The sequence below is a fragment of the Gavia stellata genome, chromosome 8 (genome assembly GCF_030936135.1).
Source record: "Gavia stellata isolate bGavSte3 chromosome 8, bGavSte3.hap2, whole genome shotgun sequence".
Lineage (NCBI taxonomy): Eukaryota > Metazoa > Chordata > Aves > Gaviiformes > Gaviidae > Gavia > Gavia stellata.
The window spans coordinates 22,823,572-22,850,612 of NC_082601.1; the positions used below are offsets into that span (position 1 = coordinate 22,823,572).

The window sequence follows — 27,041 nt, forward strand, 5'->3', positions numbered from 1 at the left end:
CTGTCCTTGCTCATGTCAAGTAATTTCTTACATTGCACGTAATCTCATTGATTCAATGTGGAGAATGATGGCAAAACCTGACCGTAGTGCCTAAAAGCAACAGTTGCTTCTTTCAGTCTTTGACAGCTGCGAGAGCAACTCTTTTTTTTCCAAACCATCCATCCTAAATTCCGACCTGTAAGAGTATGTACCTATATTTAGCTGGCGAGATTAAGTTGCAGAGGCTTCAGGCAGGGTAAAGCACATTGGTCTGCCTTTTTTACAGGCAGACCTTTGGGCAGACAACAGCTAAAGCTTTCTGCTCCCTCCCCTTTCCCAAGTATTTGTGAAATGGATTCCCAAAGGGAACTCACTGAAGAGCTCAGACTTTACCAATCCACCCTTCTTCAGGATGGCCTCAAGGAACTCCTTGAAGAGAAAAAGTTTATAGATTGCTCTCTAAAAGCTGGTGACAGAAGCCTGCCTTGCCACAGATTGATTCTGTCGGCTTGTAGCCCTTATTTTCGTGAGTATTTCTTATCCGAGCAAAACGAAGAGAAAAAGAAGGAGGTAGTTCTAGATAATGTTGACCCCAACATCCTGGATATGATTGTCAAATACCTTTATTCAGCAAGTATTGATCTTAATGATTCTAACGTGCAAGATATTTTTGCTTTGGCCAGTCGCTTTCAGATCCCTTCTGTATTCACTGTGTGCGTCTCCTATCTTCAGAAGAGGCTTGCTGTTGGTAACTGTCTGGCCATCCTTCGATTAGGTGTTCTGCTTGATTGCCCGAGACTTGCATTTTCTGCCCGTGATTTTGTTTCAGATCATTTTGTGCAGATCTGCAAAGAAGAGGACTTCATGCAGCTTGCCCCACATGAACTTATCTCAGTTATTTCACCTGACAGCTTAAACGTAGAGAAGGAAGAACTGGTATTTGAAGCAGTAATGAGATGGGTCCGAACAGACAAGGAGAACAGAGTAAAGAGCCTGGGGGAAATTTTTGACTGCATACGTTTTCGTCTTATGCCAGAAAAATATTTCAAAGAACATGTTGAGAAGGATGATATAATTAAAAGCAACTCAGACCTTCAGAAAAAAGTAAAGATTATTAAGGATGCTTTTGCTGGAAAACTGCCTGACTCTAGCAAAAGTACAGAAAAATCAACCAAAGGGGAGGTGAATGGTGATGTCGGAGATGAAGACTTACTGCCTGGCTACCTAAACGACCTTCCCAGGCACGGCATGTTTGTAAAAGACCTAATTCTTCTGGTTAATGACACTGCTGCAGTGGCTTATGATCCTCTTGAAAACGAATGCTACCTAGCAGCCCTGGCAGAACAGATTCCCAGAAATCATTCCAGTATAGTCACCAAACAAAATCAGGTCTACATTGTTGGAGGACTGTATGTGGAAGAGGAGAACAAGGATCAGCCTTTCCAATCATACTTCTTCCAGGTATAAGCTTTATAATTGTTGGTGCAGTAATAGGTGCTTATAAGAGTTACTGAAGAGTATTCTGAGTCTATGCAAGTCAGTCGTGTAGTCTCTCTGTACAGTCGATGGAGAGAAGTATCTATAGAGAGCTATTCCTGTCTCAGAGAGATAAATGAAACCAAGGGACTTGCATCTTCTCTTTCAAGATCAAGCCCCTGGTGAGATCTCAGAAAAGATTAAAAGGATTGGTGTATTGTATCTAGGCACCAGCTTTCATTGTTTAAGGCCTAGATTTTTCATGGTACAGGTACCTAAATTTAAGCCTAATAATATTTTTGTAAAATACCTTTTGTGAGTTTCTGTTAACTTCCAAGAAAGTTGAGTGCTTAGCTGCTTTAGATCTAATGAGATGTCATTCTTTTTTTGCATCTGAAATATTTTTATGACAGCAGTAATGTGCATATTTTAAATGCCACTTTTGTCACTAAAAATCCAGAAGTCCTTTTGTCACATCTACATTTGAAAACCTAAGGGCATTCTAAAATATGTAAGGTTGTTTTCTTGGGAAACTCTCAATGTCAGTACACTAAATACCATATTTCAACTGAGAGCATAATTTCATATCCTTATGAATCTGTATAAATATAAGGCCGATTAATACAAACTGTAACTTCCACAACATATTTCAGAAAAATTAGCAAAAATACAATTTGGCATGCTCACACCATAAACTAATTCTGTTTTGTTTTTAGCTACCTAGCTACATGCTTTGTGGGATATTTAAACTATCTCATGATGAATTATGCAATATGCTGCTAGCCATGTCCTGTCTTTAGGCACATTGGCCTAAAAGAGTGAAAGTATGTCCAGTTTCAATATGAAATAAAGCAGAGTGATAAGAGTGATAGAATTTTAAAGCCTTCTGATATTAAAAAATGCAAATATTAAGTGTTTATAGGAGTGTGGCTCACAGTGATTTCACACACAGTGAAAGTGTTGGTTTCAGGCATTTTTTATGAGAGGGAAGTCTTAGTTTGCTAGAGAGGGATTAGCTGTTTCATTTCCTTACGTAGGTGTAAAACACTAATCACTGAAGTGCAAAACTTGTTACAGAAATATTTTTCTAATAGAAATACTGTGTTGATGTCATAATATGTATAATCCAGAACTGAATAGTCTAGGTCTTAGGCTACTAGAAAGGGGCCTCTGAAAAACTAAACCTCAAAACTGGTATTAAAAATTGATGATGTTTTCAGAATCCTACTTTATATGTCTACATTCATTTCCTGAAATCCTACTCTCTCGCTTGTCATCTTTAAGCTTGCTTGCTGCTGCTACTGCCTATAGTTGAAATGCTTGTCCGCATTACCTATGTGGCTGTTGTTCCCTCTAAAATGTTAATGTGGTGCCAAACTGATTTTCACTTACGGATCTCCCTTTCTTTACCAGTGAAGCACCTGTTACCATTTTATTTGGTAGCTGCAACCCAGGAGGAAACAAGGCTGCCACTGGCTCAAAAATGCATGACTAGTTTATGCCCTATCATCAGCAGATATGCCATCTTCAAGACTGATTCACTAAGCATGCTGTGATCTGTGATGGGTACATCTTGTCCTCATTACGCCACCCAGATCCAGCTACTGGGGCAATCCATGTCCATGAACTAAATTTCACTGTTGCAATAAAACTTCCTGTCCAACAGGGTGGTCTATCAAATTTGGGAGATGCATTTTAGCATGGAGACCTTGACTGTGGAACATACTTCTGGAAAAAGGATGTCGCTGAGCTAAGCTCAGATCTGATTACTTTGACTGAACTTTCTCTTGTTTTCTATCAAATGCTTTTACACTCATGCAAACTCACATTTTACCTTCCTTTCCTGTACATCGTGAAGCAAATCTATACGCAATAGAAGAGAGAAGCTATTCTTTTTGAATGTTAGAGAGTGTTCAGGTTCACTTCTAAGTTCTCAGATCAAAACAAAGATTAAGCACCACAGTTCTTGGAAAATACTGTTTTGTTTTGTTTTTTTGTTTTTTTCTTCTGTCCGCCTGCTGCTTCTCCTTGGGTCTTTTCAGTGTACTGGATGTGAATTGAGACAGCCATGGGAGTACTTCACTAGGGATGGCATCAATATTATTGCCAATGGAGCTGCACTGCCTGCCTTTTTTGCTTAGGAGTGAAGTCTTTATTCATTGTGCCTTCAGAGATCTCAGGATCTTTTGAGGGTATTTATGATGCAATATCACCTCTTTTGCTCTAGCAATTGCAGAAGAAACATCTGTCCCATCTGTCAAGTAATATTTCCTGATCATTAAAAGGAATGGTGTGAGGATGTCTGGCATCTCTCATTGTAGCGATGAGCACAACCAGCTAAATGTGTAGGTGTGGAATGGCAGAAGTGTCTGCTCCTTTCAGACAGGAAGAAGAACTTGTTCTTTCCAACATGTGATAGGGAAGCCAGAGAGTGAGGGACCTTTAAACAAGGAAGAAGAGCTTAATAAAGAGGCAAAGAAACTCTGTAAGGATGAATGAGGGTGAGCAGATGCAGAGAGCGCTGTGTTGGCATTGACTCTGCTAGGTTTCCGCACCATGAAGCATGGGTCATCATTCATTATCTGCAGTGAGGGAAGGGTAGGTTGTTCAGGCAAGCAGATGACCATTGAGAGACACTGAGTGCAATTAGATTAATTTGGTGGAACAGTGTTCATTGTGTGGATTTTTACAATTTGCCTTTCCTAACACTTCCTGTTCTGATGCTCTTTCAGCTGGACAGCATCGCTGGTGAGTGGGTTGCCCTTCCTCCACTGCCGTCAGCCAGGTGTCTCTTCGGGCTGGGAGAGTCAGACAACAAGATCTATGTAATTGCAGGCAAGGACCTTCGCACTGAGGAGTCTCTAGATTCAGTATTGTGCTATGACCCTGTGTATGTTTAAAATTCAATTATGCCCAGTGAGGACATGTAAATAGCCCATTGTTAGTTGAATGAGCCTAACAGTGATATTCTTCTTGTTCCAGGGCAATGAAATGGGGTGAGATCAAAAAACTACCCATCAAAGTATATGGCCATGCTACTATCTCAAACAATGGATTGATATATTGTCTTGGTGGAAAAACTGACGATAAGTGAGTCTCTTAAGTCTTTTCATGACAATTTATAACATTATTTGGTTGGCCCTTTATAGATTATATGTCCTCACCCTCAGAAATCAGGGTTTCCTTTTTTACATCTCTGGATTAAGGGTCCTAACAATTTGGCAGAGAGGAACACATTATGGTGTATAGGGTATCTTTTTCATGATAAGGTAAAATTGCATATAAATTGTAATCCCAACTAGTTATTTTAATGACATACTTATTTCTAAGGCAATTTTTACTTACATTGCAGACACATTAGTAATATATAGCTACGAGGACCCTCACTGAAAGTATTATTTCCTTTCAGATAAAAATACTTAGGTGCTGTGGAATTACTGTGTCAGTTTTTCGGATTTTCTGACCTGTGATGCCTGTTATACCTTAATGGTTGTAACGTTAGGAAAATCAAAGTTTTCATTCACACTGAGCACGTGGTGGTAATTTTTCAGTGTTTGTATAGGGGACATTTAAGATACAAGTTTGTCAAATCAGCTGAAACAGCAGCTTAATCTTTCTTTCACAACCTCTGCCACACATTCGTCCACAAACCCATCTGAATAGAGTATGCTGGGAAAGGACGTTGGCTTTCTCCTGTAAGGTACAGTGAAATTTCTGCCATGTGTAAAGCAGCATTTAACATTTGATTTAGTTCTATGGATGCGACTAGTGCTTTGTAGACATGCAAAGATTCCCAGATTAGATACAAGAACGGATCTCATGGAGAGGAAAGAGGTGTTGTACATAAACTCAGGCAATCCACCTCAACTAGGTTTCACTTGGAACAAGCCAGAAGTTCATTAGAAATGATCACAGGTTTTCTTTTTTCCTCCCCAGGAAATGCACTAATAGACTATTTGTATACAATCCCAAGAAAGGAGACTGGAGAGACCTGGCTCCAATGAAAGTGGCTCGCTCGATGTTTGGAACGGCTATCCATAAGGGAAAGATTGTCATTGCAGGTGGTGTCACTGAAGAAGGCCTTACTGCCTCTGTTGAAGCTTTTGATCTGACCACTAATAAGTGAGTGCAATATTCAAGCTATTTTTAAGCAAGTGTTTTATCATCTAAGCTTTTAGGAGCTCTGAGATGAGTGACAAAGGTGTTCAAGTGCCTATACTCCCACTCAGGTACTTAGTCTGCCTTTGTATCTTCAGCAACAACAGCAACAGCAGCTTAAGGAGCCTGTATCTCTGGCCATTTTTCCTCCCCCCCACACGTATTTTCTATGCTAGCATAGCTACATTGCAAACATGATCGAAGAGTTCATGTAGCAAAAATAACCCACCCTCTAATCTTTTTTTTTTTTTTTAAAGTCTGATTACTTTCCCAATATAGTTGACCACACAGCCACATAAACAGGTGTGCTGGCATAGTAGGGGAGAAGTGGGAGAGACGGGCAAGGGCCACACAATCTAGTTGAAACAGCACTGGCACTAAACATGAAACCGCAGCAAGAGAAATCAGGTGCCTGAACAGGACTAGTTGAATGTCCTTCGGGTACGTGTCCTTGTGATGCCTTGCTGTTCACTTACTTTGTCACAGCAAATACCGTTTACCACTAGTTAGTGACAGGCAGATAATTCTGCTTATTTAATATGAAAACTTCAGGAAGACTTTCAATTGTAAGTGTGTGCTCTGAAATACTATAAAGAAAAAGTAATAACAAAAGAGAGTAAGTCATACCTGGAATTAGCTCACTTATTTAGTCCAGACACTTTCCAATGCTCTTCCTCACAACCAGAATCTTTTGCAGTCAGCATCCCTCAAATGTTAATGATTTTCCAGGAGTTTATACTCTCTGTATCTGTGTCTTTCTACTCTTAATTTTCCTTTTTGTTACTTTGCCTTCCTATCATCTTATTTACAAACTTTCATTTAAAACAGTATCAGTAAAGCTTTATTATGATAGCTCAACCTTGTAAGTGGTCCTGGATGCACCTTTATTTTATTAATAAGCACTTCTATGGTATATAAACACATTTGGCTGTGCTGTCTTCACTGACAGGTGGCATTGCAGCCATCAACCTCACAACAAAAGCTTTAACTTAAATGTATGCTATCCCAAAGAGACTTGCTTATAAAATTTAACAATACGAAATGTGAATTATGCAAGAAGTAATTCTAGGAGGGAACTTTGGACTTTACACCTTCTACAGAAATCAAAGGAAAGTAAAGGTCATCTTGTTACCATGACGTCTGGCACATTCTTCTCTTCCACTGTTCAGAAACACGTGCAGCTTGTGGTCTGAAAAATCTGCATGTTCTTGCCTTGGTTTACTCTGTCTTGTTACATGCAAGTCACACAAGTGAGAGAGACAAATTAGCCTATTAGTTTTGATGTTGACATTACCCAGAAATGGGATGTCTTTATGTTTTCTATATATATGTTCATAGGTGTGAATTGGCAGAAAATTTGAAATTATGCTAACGAGCTCCAGTGACTTTTTTTAAACTCAAATTATTATGTCAATGCTGCTTGAAATGAATATGCATTTTGGAAACTATAGGAAAAAAAAAATGAGAGTAGCTGGGGAACAACACGTGTATATAAAGCATGTTACTGATGATGGGACCAGGTCACCTGTAAGAAGTGGTCTCTGGGAAGAGATGTCATCACGGTGTAATTCTGTCACTTGAGACTTGCTGGAAGTCCCTGTGGGGATGGAGACACTGAAACTCACTGCTGATAAATCTCAAAATTTTTTCCATTTACTAAACCGTTCACTCAAACAGTCCTTGGTACCTCAATTTATGTCGCCCAGAGATGTATTTTAGTGCATGCAGTTTAGAATATTTCTCATGTTTGTTTAACTTAGGTTTTGGTTTTCATCATTAGGTGGGAGATTATGCCTGAATTTCCTCAAGAGAGAAGTTCCATCAGTTTAGTGACCTTAAGCGGAGCTTTGTATGCTATTGGAGGCTTTGCAATGATTCAGCTTGAATCTAAAGAATTTGCACCCAGTGAAGTCACTGACATATGGAAGTAAGTTTAATTTTAATCACACTTTACTGGTGGAAAGCCATATCTAAAATTTACATTTGCAGACACTGGAGGGTAAAATTAGTTTTCTGTTTAACTCTGGAAAGGAACCATAGCACAGGCTGGAAAGCACTTGTTGACAGATAGAAATGTTTGCCAGAAAGTAACAAATAAACATGAGACTTGGATCTAATGACTACTTCCACCTACTAATAATTTCAACAGTCTGAGTCATGATCTTCAGATTCTTTTACTCTTTAAGAAAGTTGCCATATCTCTTGGCAGGTTTAGCCTTGTAAGTGTACCATAAAAACATTCTCTGCTTCGTTGACATTCTAATGGAGAAAAGCCTGTATATGCAGAGGTTGGTACATATTCATGTGTTAATAGTCAAATGAGTAATTGTTCCAAGAGAATCAAAAATCCCTATCTCCTAGATATTTTTTTTATCTAAATCACGGTAGCAGTGATGAAACATCACATCTCTGCTGTGACTCTTCAGTTGCTAAGGTAAATTCAGGAGTTTTAACTGGCAGAAGGATGGGAAGGATTCCCAGAAAAAACACCTTTATATGTAAGAATCTGAAGGAATTGAGAAGGGATACTTAAGACAAGGAAGAAGCTTTTATAGGAGTAATTAAAGTATGACACAGGCTAGCAACAAGCATTAGGAAAGGGACAACTCACATGCACAAGAATGTCTTTCTGTTCTGTTCTAGAGGACAAAAGCAGCCTTTTGTGGCATCATTCAGCACATAGTTGCTACAAGCCTTTGCAACATGTGGACTATCCTTTTCACATGTGTGATGAAGCATCAAACTCAAATTTTAAGAAGCTATGTTCTGACCTTCTTTTGTTAAATGCAGGTATGATGATGAAAAGAAGGAATGGATTGGCATACTGAAAGAGATCCGATACGCTACTGGAGCCTCCTGCCTGGCTACACGCTTAAACCTCTTCAAGTTATCAAAACTGTAAACAAAATGCTGGAAAATGTGGTATGGTGAGGGAGTTTCGATAGGCTCTTCTTGTTTTGTTGCATGAAAATGTCCCCAAATTGTACAGAGTTTTGTAGCAGCATACGAGTTATACTGGTAACTGTTAAGCAGTTCACCTGTCTGTCCAAGTCTTAAGATATTTACTAGCTAACCAACAACAACTGAATTTTTGCCAAGATTTAAAAGCCTGAAGAATTCTAATTAATGTTGATTAGAATAAATTAAGATTTCAGAGAGAACTCCATTTTCCACTCTGTGAAACTGCTAATAAAACTAGTTAGACTTCCTTACACTCAGACGATCCAGGATATTGGTGGCTTATCCTCTAAACAATGCCAATGAATTAATTGTTAAGTTAAATACAACTAGTAGGTAGCTAATTTTATTCTAACTGGCTGTTTGTACAGCCTGATTTCCCCCTTCAGCAATGTATGTAAATCCCACATTCTTCAGCCTTATCTTGAAAATATTTTCATTAGAGCCTTCTAAAAATACTTTAGCCAGGAATTGAAGTGCATATTGAAAACAGAAGTGGCCTAATACTATGTGGCCTAAGAAATACCAATCTCAGCCAAAGCTGTACTAGTAGCCAGATGTGAGCAAAGAGAGAGAAGTTCACAAGGTTAGTAGTTCTACTGTTTCACCTACTATGTTTAGGCTTCTGGTAACAAGGATTTTCCACTTTTTTTATGCTTTTATATTTATTTCCAAAGCAAGTATTTTATGGAAGGTGTTCTCAGAGATCTGAGGCCATTAACAAGCATTCATGGAAAAGTCCCAGTCCATTTAATAAAAAGTTGATGCATTTTGATGTTGAAACTTTTAACAATTAAACTTTGTTTTTAAAACTGTAAGAGTATTGCTTGATGGTGTCTCGTTTAATGATCAGCTCATCATCACTATCATACTGACAGGACATAGGTTTCTTAGTCCAAAACAGAGCACTCAGTTTTCTTAAAGTAGAGCATGCCCACCATTTTTATAAAGTATCTCTTCAAATGATTTCTCCATTGAATAAAGAGGGTGTCATAAATCTAAAGGATGTCATAAATCTAAATCTAATTACAACTGTTGTAGCAGGAAAACTGGAAAAGAAGCCCACCACACCTACTGAATAGCAATTCCAGCTACCAAATGACCCCTTCCTACCTAGGAGGTTTACCTAGAGGTAAACATATGGCAAAGGTACAGCCATCATAGCTCATTTCAGTATGTTACTGTGCACAGGTACTTAATCTGTGGGACATCTTTCCTGTTTCCCCTTTAATACCCAAATCTTCAGCTGTTCTTAGCATCTTTTCATTGGCTGTAGTTGAATCACTGGTTTCCACCAGCCCATCTGCTCTAACACTTGCTGATTTAATTTAGAAAGAATGACTGCAAAGGATCAAAAGCATTTTTATTTTACTTTTCTTAGATGCCCTTTCTGAATCCACTCATAGCAAGTTTTAATCCTCTTCCCATTGTGAATACTCATAACTTTATCTATACATAACTTGAAGATACCTGGCTTGGCACAGAGTGAATGCCAGATACCTGAAAAGCAGGGTTCAGCTCAAACACATGACCACCCATGACTGATCACCTCAGCTACAGCCACTGCCACCTTTCTTATGCTCCAGAATTGCTACTTGACTGCCATCTGTACAGAAGCAGGTTCATGCAAGAGCCCTCTGACTTGTAGCCCACCTTCTGAGATTCTAACCTATATTTATGATTGTCTTCTCCATTTTGTACAAAATACAATGTGCATATAGTCTCTCTATGTGCTGTGCCTTCAATGACATTTCCTCAAAGCACTCATCTTTTATGTCTTGGAGCCCTTGTCCATTTCATACCATAAGCAGACAACCATCTACTAGTTTTTTCAGTCATCCCACAAACATGAGGGCTGCCTCAGGAGGAAAGCACCTTGCAGCTTAAATCAGTTCTGTCAGTTTTTCCTGGCTTTTCATTAGTGTCCTGATTTGTGTTCAGTGAATAAAAATGTTTTCTTCTACTACTGAGTAGTAAAAAAGAAAGTGACAGCCAGGTGCACAATGGTCAATTCAGAAATGCAGTTGCTTACCCCTGCCAGGTTTCAAAGCATGTGGTAAAAAGAATGTCTATTACTTCTACTAAAAAGGCAAGAAAACCTATACACATTGTGTACATGAAAGAGATGGGCACAGCTAGCAGTCGTCATGAGGTAATGGCAGCTGTAGTCATAAAATGGCTGCCTCTGAAAATGGGCTCATTTGCAGAAAAGTACAATCACTCTACAGTTACTGCTCTACAATGAACATTCTCCTGGCTATTCCACTTCTTCCTTCTACACCTCAGTATCTTATGCCTCCTGACACAAAACCTGGCTGAGTGCGATCACAGGAAGCCTGGTAACTGGCAGATGGTCTTGAAACATGATAAATAAACCACCAATATTTTTCACCACCACTAACCAAGATGGTTGTCACTGTTTGAAGACTTGTCTTAGTCATAATTCTTGGTTTCAATTTTCAGCCTAATTTTGCTCTTCTGTACACTGTCTTATTTACAGAACAGGCAGGTTAGATGGTTTGTCTAATTTTATTTCTATTAGCAAGGGCTAGCCCAATGCATAATGCCGTAATAATAAATTTAATGAATTATCCAGTTGCTAGTAAGTGCCTACATCTGACATAAGCATTATTTTCTCCTTATCTTGTCTAAATCTCTCAGGTATCCCTTCCAAGTTGCATTTCACTGGGGTACAGGTGTTTCAAGGGGCTGGGTGGCTGCCAGACCTCTAGAACTAGTCTATCTTTTAAGTAAGTGAAGGTGTTCCAGAAGGCTCAAGCCATACTTCTTCTGCACACACCACATCATGGGGTAGGAGAAGCATCTGGAGGTTCCTCACCGCACAACACCCTCCCCCGACAGAGTCACTCACAGTACCTCTGTTCTGAAAGGCTGTAATAGCAGAATGGCTGTAACAGCAGTCCTGTTCTTAATAAATCTGCATTTCAGCTTCTTGGTTTCACAGTACAGATACTGTTTGATCCCTATTGCTCATTCGGTCACATGCAGGAGGACAGACAGTTTCCAGCAGATCTGCTGCCTCCTCTCAAACAATCAAGAGTATTTCCAACTTTTTCTGTGGACAGTTTTACGTCTGGCTAAGCCTCTGTGCTATTTATTTAGGAGATAATAATGCAGTTTTATGGCAAATTTGTCACACACTCATGTACTTAAAGAATAGCTTCCAGATAATGGGAGATTTTAAGCATCCTTATCACATCTTCATGACCCACTGTGACCTGCGTTTTGCAATCCCTAACAAATTGAGGATTAAACGTCTTGACACCTGATGCCCCATGGCAAGCCTTGGTTCAGCTGACTCACAGATAACAAGATTCTTGAAACTAAGTACTTCAGGATTACAAGAAGTTTAATGGTACATAAAGTGTTTGTATAAAAAGTACTTTTGACTGCATGTCTGATGTCACTGTACTCCATATAGATGCCTTCTCAGATATTCTAGCCGTTCACCTTTTGTTGACAGAACCATAGAATTCCATTCAAAGTGAGGAATCTGTAGAACAGAATTATACAAACTGAGTGTTAACATTGGTATAAGCCACGTACCATCTTACAGCAAAAAGTCTCTTTGATATCTGCTATTCTCCACTTGAAGATATTTTATCACCTGTGTCCTTCTAAAAGCTACGCTTATTCCAATACTGAAAAGATTAATTTCTCAATGTAAGATTCTTCTTCATGTAAGTACAGTCAGTTTGCTTCCAAAAAGCAGCATAGTTGCAGAGATGTAAAGCAGATGCTCACCCAACACTGGCTATGACAACTCCGTTACACCATCTCCCACCTTTTGAAACCCAAATTGAAAGAAAAATCTCAGGTGACTATAGTTTGTAATGTTAATGTGTTGAACTGGAATGGTTTATCAGTAGCATAACATTTACTGTCAGGACAGTGTGAGAAAGGATTATCCTGTTAAAAAAAACACCAAGAACTTAAGCTTAAAGAATAATTTTAGCTAAAATTAGAGTAGGTGTGTAATTATATATACAGGAGAATCTGCATTCATGAGCCTCCATTACCCAAATGTTTCTATCTGGTGGCTGTGAATTATCTCTGGCCACAGTGTTCCCTGTCACAGCACTATCACTGCAGCAGACAGCACCCACATCCCATCTTGCAGCTGCTGTAACTGTCCCTAAATCACTCAAGGAGGGTATGTTCAATTTTTTTCTAGTGTAGAAATCTCTGGTGAATTGAACTAAAACTCTCATTTCACTTTTTCTCCTTTACTCGGGCTACGTTGAGATGGCTAGTTTGCCAGCAGTAAGGTAAGACTGAGACCTTTTGATGTCAGTTTTGCTGCAGCCGCTTTCAGAGAAGGTGCAAGTTCTATGAAGTCCTTACACCATCTTGAGAACAGCTTGGAATTTCCCCCCTAAATACAAAAATTGCTCTTAATTGCTCTTAGATGCTTTTAACTATTAAAACTATCTTTAAATCTGTTGCAAGGAAAATGTATCAATCTGCACTATCAATACAACTCAGAAAGGATATAAAATATTGCTGACTGCTCACCTGAACTACCCGGTACCCCAGCATTTCCAGGTGCCGTTTCTTCACTGCAGGTTCTCCTTTCAGGTGACATGAATCTTTGCTAAAAGCTTTTGAATCAAGAAATTCCAAAGCAACTCTGCAAACAACAAAAATGTGCATTTACTTTCAAGTCCTACCTGAATATCGAGAAGTGGTATTTCTAGTTCAGTATTGATAGTTGCAGCAAGACTATTACTAGATAAAACTGACAATTCATAGAAAAATAAAATTAAAACAACTCCCTGAAACTAGACAAAACATTTTCCTCATATTTATCTAGAGATACTTGAACTTCACATGATTTAGAAAAAGCATTTCCTCCCTGCATCTGTTTTTGTTCAAATGGCAAAAACAGCTAACAGGCATTTTCAAGGCTTACATTTGAAGAAGTGGGAAGAAAACAGTATTCCAATCTCATGAAACACATTTCAAGAATGCCCTGTCTGCCCTAGTGTGCTGGGTCTGGCTGAGATGGAGTTACTCTTTCTTCATAGCAGCCCACATGGTGCTGTGTTTCGATCCGTGACCAAAACAGTGTTGATAACACACCAATATTTTGGCTGTTGCTGAAGAGTGCTTGCACAGCATCAAGGCCTTCTCTGTTTCTCACTCTGCACCCACAGTGTATAGGCTGGCATTGGCAGAAGTTTGGAAGTGGACACAGCTGGAACCTCAACTGGCCAAAGCGATATTCCACATCATATAACATCATGCTCAAAAATAAAACATCAAGGGGGCAGTTTTTCCAAAGTAGCCATTACTCTGTCATCGGTCTGCTGGTGGTAAGTGACTGCATTTGCATCAATTGTTTTCCCTTTTTGTTTATTTTTTTCCTCCTTTCTTCTCTTCATTTATTAAATTGTCTTAATTGCAACCCAGGAGTTTTTTTCCTCGCTTTTGCCCTCCAGATTCTCTCGCCCATCACACTGCAGGGGAGTGAGCAAGAGACTGGGTGGGAGCTTAGTTGCCAGCTGGGGTTGACCCCCACACACCTAGGAAGGCTGAACCTCATAAGGCTTTGGAAAAGGGAACAGAAAAATAAATAGCCTAGGGGTTGCAACAACCATTAAGACATAAGCATCAAAAACCTGGTCTAAACTTGATCTAAACTTGGAAGCTTGGAAGAGCTAATGTGCAAGAATTTGATGTACTAACCTCTGAGCTCCTCGTGGCAGAGCCTTTCTCCCTTCATCCTTGATATCATGTCTCCAGTGTATTCCCTCCACATCATCCAAAGGTATATTCTGAGCCATATAGGAAAAAGGCTTCTTATTTTCATCCAGAATGCACTCAAAATCTGTGAGAAAACACAACAAACCTGTTTACTGACAAAAAAAGTGAAATAATTTGATCCGTGCAGTGTTGACTTCTAGAAAAACTAAGTGATAACCATAATTAGAGATAACCAACATTATTTATATTACACAGAACTTTTTAGAAACTGTACTTTATACAGCAATTTCTTCTTTGCAATACCTTGTGGCCACATGCCCAGGGTCTTCCTAATCTTGGTGATAATAGTAATATCAGAAGTCTCCATAACAATCCTTAGACAATTAACTTCTCACCTATTTCATAGTAGTATGGTGTGAGAACAGATATTCTTGCATAATTGCTCCCTCCTAAGATCTCTGTGAGCATTCTGTGAACATGCTGTCGCAGTGGATTTATTCGGCTACTGCCTACAAAGACAAAATAAAGAACTTATACATCAAAACTTCCAGAGCCAGTTTTGAAAATAGCATTTTGTGACACTGCATTTTTGCCAGCCTACTGAATTAAAGCTTTTCCACAGATCCCTGGTGTTATTCCATCATAATTCAGAGACCATGAATCATCTTTTGGGTGGAAAGTGGCAGGTGCCTATTAAGCACGAATTTCAAATTCAGACTTTCCATCCCAGGATTTTTCTCATTGACATACTACAAACACTTTAGTTTCAGGTTTTACCTGTTGGATTTTGTCTGCTTTTAATTGTGCTTAGACAGTTAACTAAGTATTTACTTAATTTGCATCTATCACAGGCACACCCCACTATCTGTTACTTCTCTGTCTGTTGCAGATTATTTAATACCTTGCCCCATTAAATATCTTCAGTCTCAGAGATAAAGCAGCTGACTTCATTGGATAGCAAAGCAGATCTCCCCCATGAGAATTAGTGGAGAAGATATTGAGTCTGCATCAGATGAATTTTCTGAACTGATCACTATTCTGAAAGATCTCAGCTGCTACTCATGACAACTAGCCTACTTCTCCACCTATCATCCTTGACGGATCTTGATTCTTCTGAGGAAGATGATAGCAGTGAGTTCAAAAGGAGGCAGCTAAGATGCTCACCTTGAAAAATTTAAGTCAAATGTTCAGTCTCGTAAGTGAAGCAAGGATGAAAGCGACCCATCTCCTCCAGTAGACAATACTAACAATCTTCTTCCTGCCTCTCCATCCTCCATGGCATATGCACTGTTTCTGTGTATTTAGATTGTATTTCTTATGTAGAAATATCCCTTCCCTATTACATTAATTCTCACGGGGAAAACTGCTTTGCTATCTGTCGCACTACTAAGCTGTTGCACTTTTCAAGAACACATCCTCAGCAGATAGCGGGGTGCACCTTTCTGAGCTTCTATTGTGTGCTAGTGTCAACATGACCGTTTTAGAAGAAGCATCTAGCAGACTGTTGAAAACAGACTATTACTTAGTAACAAAGGCAGCTTTTCCTCTCCTAAATTACTTACTGTTATGAAAGACACGTTGGCAGTACCGCTCATGAAACCAAGGGACGTGAAACTCCGGGCATTCCAGACAGACTGCTCTGTTCAATTTCATGAGGTGCGAACGGACCCTCTGCTTTAGGGTATCAGGCAGGACTGAGTTAAACAAAAAAATAAAAAGGTGTGAACTGAAATGTGAAAAATCAAACACTGAACTAAATGGCTACCTCTGAATTCTCTACTAGACATGCAAATATCTGTATGCTATGGCATTTATAAAATTAATGCTGCAGAATCTTAGAAAGGTTCTCCAAATCCCTGAGGAAAAAATGAAAAATAACAGTTTTGCTCAATATTAAGAACAACAGCAAGGCAGAAGAAAGCTGCAATTTAAACTCTCTTCTATGATTTATCTTTTAATGAAGTGGTTGAAGGCAAAATGGCAACAGTACATTGACAGTGAACAACATACAGGTAGAGAGGAAGAAAACAGTCAAATAAACACTCAGTCTCTTATTTAGAGAGAAGAGACTGGTGGGACTCATTTCTTGGAACACAAGAACCCCACATTATTTCTTGAGATTTGTGACTGTTTCTAGTAATAAATACCACGCCCAGGCATTTTATTTCTAATAAAATTGAAGAATTATTAAATACAGAGTGCACTAAATTGACTATAAAATTTGTTTTAAATGAGCTTCTCTCATCTGCAATACAAGTCAGTACTTTTAAAACAAAGCACAAATTTTTGTTCGCTCCTTCCCTTTAGCACTCAAATAATGACTAGATTATATAGAGGGGTCTTGCCAGAAAACTGAATTGTTTAAAGAGTAATTCTACTTCTCAAGTCATATATAGGTCCACAACTCCATTTTATGCCAAATGCTACATAACCAAATTCAACAGAGAGCTAGATATTTACCTTCAAGTTGAGCATCCAATTTGCTTAGGAAAGAAACATTAAATATCATCTGTATCAGAACTGGAGGAAAATACCCAGCCACTGCCAAAACATGACCAAGCAGCACCAAGTGGTGAGTTTCAAAACAACCTTTATAAACCAAACAGAAATTCATATTAACACATGACAAAGTTGAAAGGATTTGCAATACCCTCCCAAATCATCCAAGTTTCTCTCTTAACATACATACAGGCAGATTAAGGACTACCTCTGCTAACTGCACCAAGGTGTAAGGTAACTCTTGCCAGGTCTTTGCAGGAGGAAACCAGTTACACTTAAAGAAAGGTAACTCCACAATATTTCAGTAGCCAGCAAATTTTCACAGTTCTGTTATCATCAATCAAAAAAAAAAAAAAAAAAAAAAAAAAAAAAAGCCTCTACACATTTCCTCTACAACTTTGTCATTTCTTTGTGATGAATCACAAAATGTATCCTGTCCCCAAATGACGATTCCTTGGGGAACACCACAATTCTATCCAATAACAGCACAGTGAATTAATCAGAATTTTCACTTGCTTTTTACTACGCTCAAGATACCTTGCTAGTCCCTTACCAACAGTAATTTTTAAAGGGTGAAATGAAGCTAGAAAACCCAACAGAAGCATACACTGAATCTTTGTTGTGGTTTAACCCCAGTAGGCAGAGTATTAGTAGTAACATACAGATACGCTTTTTTCTTTGCTTAAAAAAAAAAAATGCCATTCTATTCCCATTTTTATTCAGTACAAATAATATCTTCCAATGATACTCATTTATTTGGTGTCAGAGTATCTTTGTCTAATGTACTTACTCAAGTTAGAAGTAAGATGTTGGATACAACTTTCAAAGAACTCTTCATTGGCAGGGGGTTCATAATTCAGAGCAGAGAAAAGGAAGAGAATAAAATAGATTTCAAAGGGGTGGATCTGGAAAAAAAGACATCCTAAACTAAGTCACTGCAAAATATCCTAATATTGCATTACAATAAAAGAGGATTTTATAATTCATTCAGAATTGGGAGATTTAACACTAGATGAGCTATTTTCTAAATTATTTTTTGGTCAACTTTTCCTGGAGAAAAATATTAAAAAAATAAAATGCAGAAATCGTTAAAATTGCAGCTACGGCTAAAACTTAAAATCTATTTCATGTAGATGATCCAAGTGTTTCTGTATACTTAGACTTCAAGCTTTTTAAAAAAGTTTGCCATTAAATGCTCTTAAAGAAAGTAGAAAAAAAGTAGTAAAGAAAGTGTCATAGAATAAAATCAAAGATCTATATAAATACCAGATTGAGAAGAAGAAAAAAAAAAAGATAGCAAGAAACCAAAGTAATTTTGACCAAAAAGACAGGCTATTGGGGAAATCCCAAACAAGAATGAGTAATGTAAAAATATACACTGCGTGATGTGACTATTTGTAAAGAGGTTAAAGAAAAAATTATTTAAGATGGTCAAATGTAAAGCTGAATGCAAAGGATTATGGTTGACCTAACACTGACTGACTGAACAATAAAATAAGAAAGGAAGATTAAAGAGAAGTGCAAAATAATATATATGGGTGCAAAACCGCTTAGAGTGAACGGAGAAAAAGATGAGCTCCAAATCAGGTACACTGAAGAAAACTCTTAAAAACACGGTGTGGATTGCTCTCTGAAACACACTAACCTGCCCTTTCTTACTAAGTAACTTACACAGTAGATAGAAAGAAAAACTGTAATACCTTGTCCATATTTTCAACAGTCACAGACGCTATTCTGTCAAGTAATGAAGGACAACGGCGGTTTGTTTTTGTGAGAAAAAAAGACAACTGTAATACATTTGCCCATGTTATTTGGTCTATCAAGCGTTGACACATGGCCATAGTTTCCTCACTGAGGGCTTCTTCAAACCACTCTCCATTCACATGTGCAAGTTCTTCCAACAGAAGATTTAAGTCGTTGGCTTTCTGAAGCCTCTGAAATCCATAGTCATTTAGTTTTTGCAGAAGCTTTACACATAGCTCAGAACTTTTTTGCCAGTGCAACTGGTCATAAAGATTCCATTTGACAAGAGCTGTAGCAATGCAATTCAAATGATGGAGCCTGCATTGAGGCAGAACTGCTGCTGCTTTGTTTATAATGAATTCCTCCACTTGAAAGGAAGGAAGCATGGCCAGAACGCGAATTATTGCAGCAGTATCAGCAGGTATGACACTAGATTTTAAAAAACTGGAAGAGAGACAGAAATAAAAACAGACCATCAGTACTGACAAAGTGCAAATGTTAAAAAAACCCAAATAAATGACATGCATGAAAATTCTATTTTAAAAGTCAAAAGCTGCACATCGAAGACAAAACAAGTAGAATATTAACGACATGGTAGAAATTCACAGTTAGTGACTACCATCTTTTTTCATTGAGATTAACTTCTTCCTTCTAATTTATTCAAAATTGAAAAAGGGAAGAAGACAGGGAACATCTCAGCTGCTGAGGCTTCAAATGTTACTGATTAACACAGAAGTCCTTAGTAAGGGCAGAAGGTCCACCTTTGTTAATGGAGTCTGTGAGTTTCTGGGCCTGGATATTTTCTGTGATTTCTGTCCTGGGAGCACCAGGTTCTGACATGCCTGAGGAACATGAAGGCATCATCCACAAAAAACATGTACAGCCAGGGCACTGCATTCCTATAGAGGCTGAGCAATGGAAGCACTAGTGGCAGATCTCTTCTCCCGCGATTCCAGAAAGTTTCCCTTTCTATGTTGCAACTGTACAAGCCTGAGAACTAACTAGACAGTTCTTCAATCAAAACAAGAGCACTTCAGCTTCACGCTTTCACTTGTCCCAACCACGGCATTCTTACTGTATATTTTTCATTACTTGTTCCTCCAAACATCAAAGACGACATTAATACTTACCCTTCCTATAAAGTACCAATCAAAAATTCCTGTTCAATGTCATTATATTGCAGCTGCCAATGCGCGAGGAGCAAAAAAATCTTTTAAAAAGATATTATATCTATTAGCAGATACCATTAGGTCTACAGTCAAAACAATATCCACTTCCTATCCTCTGATTTATGTGTTTAATAGAATCAAATACTTTCAACAGCTTGTTACTTCTTCATATTTTATGGAAACAAATCAATTTAACATCTTAGCTTGTTATTTAAAATATTAAGTAGACAACTGTTTAATACTTAAATAGCTACATTTCTGAGAATACACACTTACCCAAATAGTAACATCTTTAGTTTGGCAAACAGCTCCAGATTCTGGCAACGCAACACCACCAAGTACTGTGTTAACTTTACCAACTGTAATACGTGATAGCTATCCAAGTGTTTGTGCAGAACAGAAGCCATTCTGAATACAATGAGAAAAAGATGTCATGGTATTATGCTAATATAGAAGATACTGCAAAACACAACATCCCACATGAAGAAGGGGTGTCCCATGGTGCACAGAACCTAGCTGGAGGGTTGCACACACTTGCACTCCTCTCCGCCCCAGTTTTGGTGGTGTTCCATGAAGACACAGCAGCCTCTCTGCACTTAGTGAATTGCAAAATTAAAGCCCTCATCACAGCAAAACAGCTACTTTACTCTAATAATTTCTGTTGCAGATTTTACAATCAGTTAAATTTAGAGTGGACCAAGAATGGGATAAACTAGAACAGCATCACGAGCTCCAGCACCACTGCACTCATTTATAATAGTGGTTGCTATGGCTATGTTGGTCTAAAGCTGCAAGAGGGGGCTAATTTGTAATGAAAGATAATACCTTAAGACCTTCTTTAGACAGTGAGATCCAAGGAGAAAAAGCATGAATTCACCCTTTAATACAACTCTGCTCCACAGTACTACTTGTCCTTTCCAAGGATCTGTTTGGTTCATACAACTACATTCAATCCACAGTTATTGCTCACAACCTGCATTTAACTCTGCTGCACCTGTGACACATCTGATGCTACATCTTCTGTGCCCAAAACCTCAACTGCTCTTCCCTTCATTGTATCAAAGATATTGCCTCTCCCTATAAACAAGGTTCAGTTTACAACTGCAGAAAATCAGGCCCAGGTTCTTAAAGACACAAGACTTAATAGTTCAAAGTAGGGCACAATAACTTTTGAAGAAACAATTCACAATGTGTCCTAGACAGGACACATTCTCTGCAATTTAGTATATTCTCATTTGTCTCACCAGTTTACAGCAATTGTTAGAGGCTAAGTTTATTCAAATAGGATCACATATTTACAAATAAGCCAAAAATTGTATTACATTAACTTGGTAGCATTGAAATGCCCTTCTATGAAATTCCTAAATTGCCTCAATTACTTCTGGGTCAAGCTGTGATATTCTAAAATCTGTAATAGCTGATTAGATATAGCGTATGTGCATTCATGTGCAAGTGACAGGCTTTCCACTCCCAACTTACTGGATATTATATAGTTTTCCATACTAAATGGAAGTAGTTTACCTAGAGAATACAACTTCTTAGTAGTATCAAAAGAATTACTTTTTGAGTAGATGAGAATTTCTGCATTTCATTTTCTGCATCGTCTTCAGTATTACTAATATTTGATGACTGCTAAATTCTTCTGCCATGTGCACTGCAGTTACTAGCAACCTAAAGAGGAAAAGAAAAGACGTATTTTCCAAAGAAAAACAGTTGGAAGTCTCAAGCAAAGATTGCAGCCATTTTCTTTGTCTAGGAAGGAAAAAAACAACAGACTACTTCAGGAAATACAGGAAAACAAATTCCCCCAAATTAGAGACCTTTGTTCTGTGGACACGTCTTCTAAACAGTTGATCGGTATGGCACAGATAAAGATATGTGAGTGTGTTAGATCAGTACATATTGCTCTGACACTAGAAACCAGCGAATCCAACAATTTTGAATGTAGACGAGAAGTAGGGAAGGTACTCTAAGACACTAAACAATTCACCATCAATCAGCAAGCTACAGATAACAGATTCAAACATGAGTTGAACTGGTTCTGGAGCAAAAAAAGCTAATGATTTTTTCTGCCTCACACTTATTTTTACCAAAAATAAATTTTAAAAAAATCTAGGGAAAAGCTTTTGGAACTAAGTCAGCTACGGCAAAACCAACACAGGCTTGCAGTATATCCAGATCTCTGAATAGAGGCAAACGTTCATGAAGAAAAGTCTGAAAATATGACTAATTGTAATTAATACAGCAAATTCTGCCTAAAACTGCAGACTTTGAGAGACCTATGACTAATACCACCCCCAAATAGGATTTTGTAGCACAAGAAAAACAGGCAGAGAAAAGTCTGCCACACAATACTATGCTCTAATTACTAAATAAATGGTGAAGTGTGCCCTGCTGACGACCTTCCGTACAGAATAGGATGGACAGCAAACTGGCATAGGACAAGACTCAGGCCATTTCAGCTACTGCCAGTCTTAAAAAGGAAAAAGCAACACATACCACTGCATATATTTCCTCAGGAGAAAGACAGAAAGTTTTTTACTACCATCCACTGTGAAAGGAAGACTGTAGTCTAAGAGACAGAGCTACAAGATGGCCTTGCATAACAGCATTCACATACCCCTCGATTGCTGGATCCAGCTTTCAGACAAACTGCTATGACAGTGTTGCCATAATGAAATAATACATTGCTACAAAGTTGCAACTAGGAAACCAAATGCTCAGCTCAGAAATTCCTCCAAACACCAGTAGGTTTTTAATTTCTGTGCAAGACCATATACCATAAATAAGACAAAATTGTTAATAAACTTACCTTTCTCTTACCTTGGATCCTGCCATAGGCCCAAGAGTAAGAAATAATTTGGCAAAGGTGTCAGGATCATAACAGTCATCTATAGTTTCAGACAGCAGCTGTTTAGCAACCAAGCGGAATTCAGCATTGTCAAAACCCAGCTGCTCGTACAGTCCAAAAATAAGACTAATACTGTATACATCGAGATGGGAAGCACTTTTAAGGAAAATCTTGTTGCACTTTTCTACCAATGGATGATATCTCAGTTTAACATTTTGAAGAAACTGCAGTATTCTTTTGGCATAGTTGAAGTGGACTTCATCCTTTTCTTCCAAGAGCTGTTCAGCCTTGTGTAGTAATCGATCTCGAAAACTCTGCGAGATAACACCAGATATGCTGATCATCAAAACTGACAAGATCCTAGAAAATTCAAAAGATTTTACACTTACACATTGAACATGCTAAGCAATAAATTTTAGATTTTTAAATAAACTATACAAAAAAAAAGGAACATTATTCAGGGTAGTGCTGACTTCTGTGTAAAAAGGAATTTTAAATCTAATGCAGAAAAAACAGAGGAGCAAAAACCATTTCTCCTACTAAAGTAAAAATTCTGCTTTCAGTGAATTTCTGAAATGATTGGGATTTTTCAACCATCCCTTACAAAGTTGTATGCGATGAAAATGTTTGCCTAAGGCAAGACCCTGACTTGCCTGATTCAAATTTGCAAAAAGATCTTTAATGTTCAGTGGAAACTAAAAAAACCCAAACAATTCTCAAGTGACAGAATGGGGAGAAGAGTCATTGTCACTCCTAAAGAAAAAATCCCTTCCTAAGGGAGTAAAACTTACGACCACAGGGGGAGTCAGTTCTGTAAAGAAATGCAGTCCCATTCAAAGAGTTTCATAGGCAGGCTCCTCACATCTGCAAAAATAAGTGTTGGGACTGCTGGTGCTGTATGAAGCAGAAAAAGGGAAGAGCAACCTTTATTGTAATAATCCAGGGGAAACAGAGGCAAGAAAAAGCAGCTTGGACTTCTTTGACTAGGGCCAGGTTTTAAGTAATTTTAGCATTAGGGTAACGCACTAGACATGCTAGCAAGAGAATTGATTAATTCAACTTAAAAAAAAACCCCAACTCTGAAAAGAAATAAAAATAACTGCTTTAAGACTCCTTATTGCTATTCAAAATAGTAAACTAAATCCATGTCATAGTAGAGAAACTATCAATCTCAAGGAAGGAAAACATCTTCTGGTGTCTCAATAGCCTCTAAATTCTCAAATAAGTCCATGTAAAATTTAGAATCAGGATAAAGCAATATCTGCTGGTTTTCCACTGTAAGTAGAACATTAGTTTTAATTACGGGTTTAAATTGGTTATAAAGAAATTCTTCGCAAAATCGTTGGGAAAATGCATTCACCTAAGCAAACCTGTCTATGAAAATCAATGCATGAACACAAATCACCTCTTTCCCACAAACCCCAAACTGAAGAAAAGCAGCCTCCAGTCGTAAAAAAGGGAAAGCCCAAGGCAGCCCAGTAATTGTGACATATTGCTTCTCTTGCTACTCAATTTCATTCTGACACTTACCTTATATCCTGTATAGAATCCAGTTTCATGTCCACAATATGAGCTACTTTGCCAATTATGGGACTGAAATGTCTGCGTTGCTTGTATAAACACAGCGCAAATTTAGACAGAGCTGGCAGACTAAGCCTGTCAAGACATCAAAGACAGACAGAATATTTACCTTGTATTTCTAGTGAATAACTAAAGACAAAAATCTACTTCAACAATTATGTAAAAGACAAGATTACATTCAAAACACGAAACAAGGGAACAAAATATCTAAGCATGTCCTATTTGGTCACCTATAGTGATACCTTGGACTTAGCCAAAACACCTAGGTATTTCATATTACAACACATTGGGCATAAGCAGCTGTACAAAAATCTGAAGCTCTTCATTTAACCAGATCAGCGTAAGAAATCTATAAAGATTACATTCGCAAGCAATGATGTGAAATAGCTAAAATTAATGTAAGCAATTTATTACCTGGATGTCATTTTGTGTTCAAGCTACACTGAATTTATTTAACTGTCAGGATGCCCCAGGTGTTAAGCTGGGAGAGGCAATTCTGTGATGCTGGTGCCAAGACTGACACTAGCTTCTGCCATTAACCTGAGATTAAAGAATGAAAATTACAATATAAAAAAAAAAAAAAAAATCAGAACAACCCAACAAAAAACAACAACCAAAAAAAAAAAAAAAAACGCACAAAGGGAAAATGTTGATGTTTTAATATAAAAGGTTTTTACTAAAATTCAGATAAGCAGGGTTCTAACAACTGTTTAAGAGTTGGACAGCAAGCTCTAAGATAAAACCATAAATATTAAAACCTGCAATTCATTTCAAACACATAAACCTACATAGACAATCTATTTCAAAATCTTAAGTGTTGGTCCCTGTTATTGCAGTATCTGAATCTCTCAAGCACTTGTGTACCAAAGTCCATCAATACTCAAAGCCTCCATATGTATAAAAATAATTTCCACATCCTTCAAAACTACAACTGTCATTTAAAATACTCATATAACGTTTAAAACCCCTCACAAACACTCTTTGAGAAGTCTACGTAGCCTCACATGAAGCAAACCTTGCTTGCAACTTAGACCTTTCACAAAGCATAGTAGCACAGTACTTGCCTTTCTAATCTTTTCCATGCTTCTGTAACAAGCACTTCTGCTAGAGAATCATGGCCTTCAACATTGAGCCTTCAGAGAAAGACATAATAGTTTGAAGTTTGCTTCAAAAGTTATAAATAAGAAATACGTCCTTTCATTATTTATCATGTTTTACTTTTCTATCGCTCCCTCCATTCAAACAGATTATAAACATTTGTGCATTAATAATCATAACTCCATTTACTGAGAGTGCAAAACAGATCAGTTCTGCCTGCATCTCAAAAACTGAGACACAGGACATTGTCTGTGTCACACAGTCAGAATACGGAAGCTGGGACAGGGCAGTCTCCCAATCTCCTTATATAATGGCTTTGTAGTCAAAATGCCATCTCTTTTTATTACCAAATACAAAATGTATCGAAGTGGAATTCAACATAATGCTGCTTACCTCAGAATACTATATAGGGTGTCCACTATGGCCTCATCTTCCATGTGTTCCACCCTGTTTTCTGCTAAAATGCAAAGAGTAAGAAACTGGGAGTGATTTCTTACATAGTCACTAGTCCTTAACAGAAGTGGCCTCTTCTTTTGCAATTGCCACAGCACATTCAATGCAATTCCCACATGTTCTTCAGAAAGCCTGGCCTTGTTCCTTCCAACAAGGCTGAACACTTCATCTTCATGGGTGCAGCTATTTATCTGGCTCAAAAGCAGATCACTACTCAGAGTCCGAGCTTGGTAATGTCTCAGCGTAAACAAGCAAACCTGCCTCAAACAAAGCATCTTGCTATGCCTACTAGCTATCTTAGAAAGAAGAATCTTTCCGGACATTTTACTTTTCACAGTAAACCACATCGTTACGAAGAACAAACTCAGTATTTGAAAAACAGATCATTTTTTCTTTTATCCTGTATGGTCACTGTCAAGAAGAATTCGATTCTGAGGTACCTGTAATGAGACAGCATTAAAGCAGTTAAGTACAGTCATAACTACTAGCTAAAAATCAATGTCTCTACCTTATAATGTTCTGAGTAAGGTAAGCTTGAGAAGAACATACAGCCTGGATTCTTCTCAGAGAAGCTCCCAACAATGAACACTGACATGCTCACAAGCACTAAGAAAAGTTAATCCACTTGGTAGGTTTTCAAATTTAGAAACCTGCCTTTAAAAAGCCACATGTGCTATCATGCTACTACTGAGAAGGCAAAGCTGAGCTTTTGAACGCGCAGGCGCTGCATGACTAAGCCAAGTAAGGCTTGCTCTCACTAGGCCACTCCATAATCCCAAACCGGGGTCCAGGGAACTGCCAGGAAATACAACTAGTGGTAGTAAAAGGAAGTGAGATGGCAAGAGCTCCTGAGCTGGCATCACTGGATTCCTCTGGTTCTGTATGTACATCCATCCCACAGTAATATCTACCATACCCTGTCTATCAGCCTCTCCCAGAGTTTCCTTTCCACCCTGCTCTCTTTAGTATGTGGTCTACGTCTTGTAAACACATGAAAATTTTGGTATATAGCTTCTAGTCAGGAAGGTTGACCACCTTTGTAATACAGGATATTGATCAGTCACAACGCATCAGCTGAAATGACACACTCTGCAAAAGAAAAGCAACCTAATTCCCCAAATTATAGTGAAAGCTACAGACTTATGTATTGAAATTTGGTAAGTATTAATTTGTTTTCTTAATATATCCCCCAATTTGTACACAGTTCAAACAACTATGTATTATACAAGCTGCAGAACACTGGTAGTAAATGTTGTGGTACACCAAAAAAGACCCATGAAATTCCCTTAACTGAGAGATCATCGTAAAGTCTGTAAGTCTTACTTTAGAAAATATAACCAGTAACAACA

At 38.1% G+C, this 27,041-nt stretch overlaps 2 protein-coding genes across 2 annotated transcripts; one reads left to right on the plus strand and one right to left on the minus strand.

Moving 5' to 3' along the window:
• Positions 1-264: 264 nt before the first annotated feature.
• On the plus strand, positions 265-9,394 carry KLHL41 (kelch like family member 41). Its single transcript, XM_009808166.2, has 6 exons — positions 265-1,440; positions 4,188-4,345; positions 4,438-4,545; positions 5,392-5,577; positions 7,394-7,540; positions 8,404-9,394. The coding sequence occupies exons 1-6, from the start codon at positions 331-333 to the stop codon at positions 8,513-8,515; spliced, it is 1,821 nt and encodes a 606-aa protein (XP_009806468.1). The 5' UTR covers positions 265-330; the 3' UTR covers positions 8,516-9,394.
• Positions 9,395-11,929: 2,535 nt separating this feature from the next.
• FASTKD1 (FAST kinase domains 1) lies at positions 11,930-26,108 on the minus strand. Its single transcript, XM_009808165.2, has 14 exons — positions 25,633-26,108; positions 25,206-25,274; positions 24,091-24,216; positions 22,522-22,920; positions 21,270-21,380; positions 19,986-20,117; positions 18,498-18,984; positions 17,588-17,702; positions 16,759-16,887; positions 15,861-15,992; positions 14,694-14,807; positions 14,281-14,422; positions 13,108-13,222; positions 11,930-12,085 (listed from the first exon to the last, which is right to left on the minus strand). The coding sequence occupies exons 1-14, from the start codon at positions 26,037-26,039 to the stop codon at positions 11,996-11,998; spliced, it is 2,568 nt and encodes an 855-aa protein (XP_009806467.2). The 5' UTR covers positions 26,040-26,108; the 3' UTR covers positions 11,930-11,995.
• Positions 26,109-27,041: the final 933 nt, after the last annotated feature.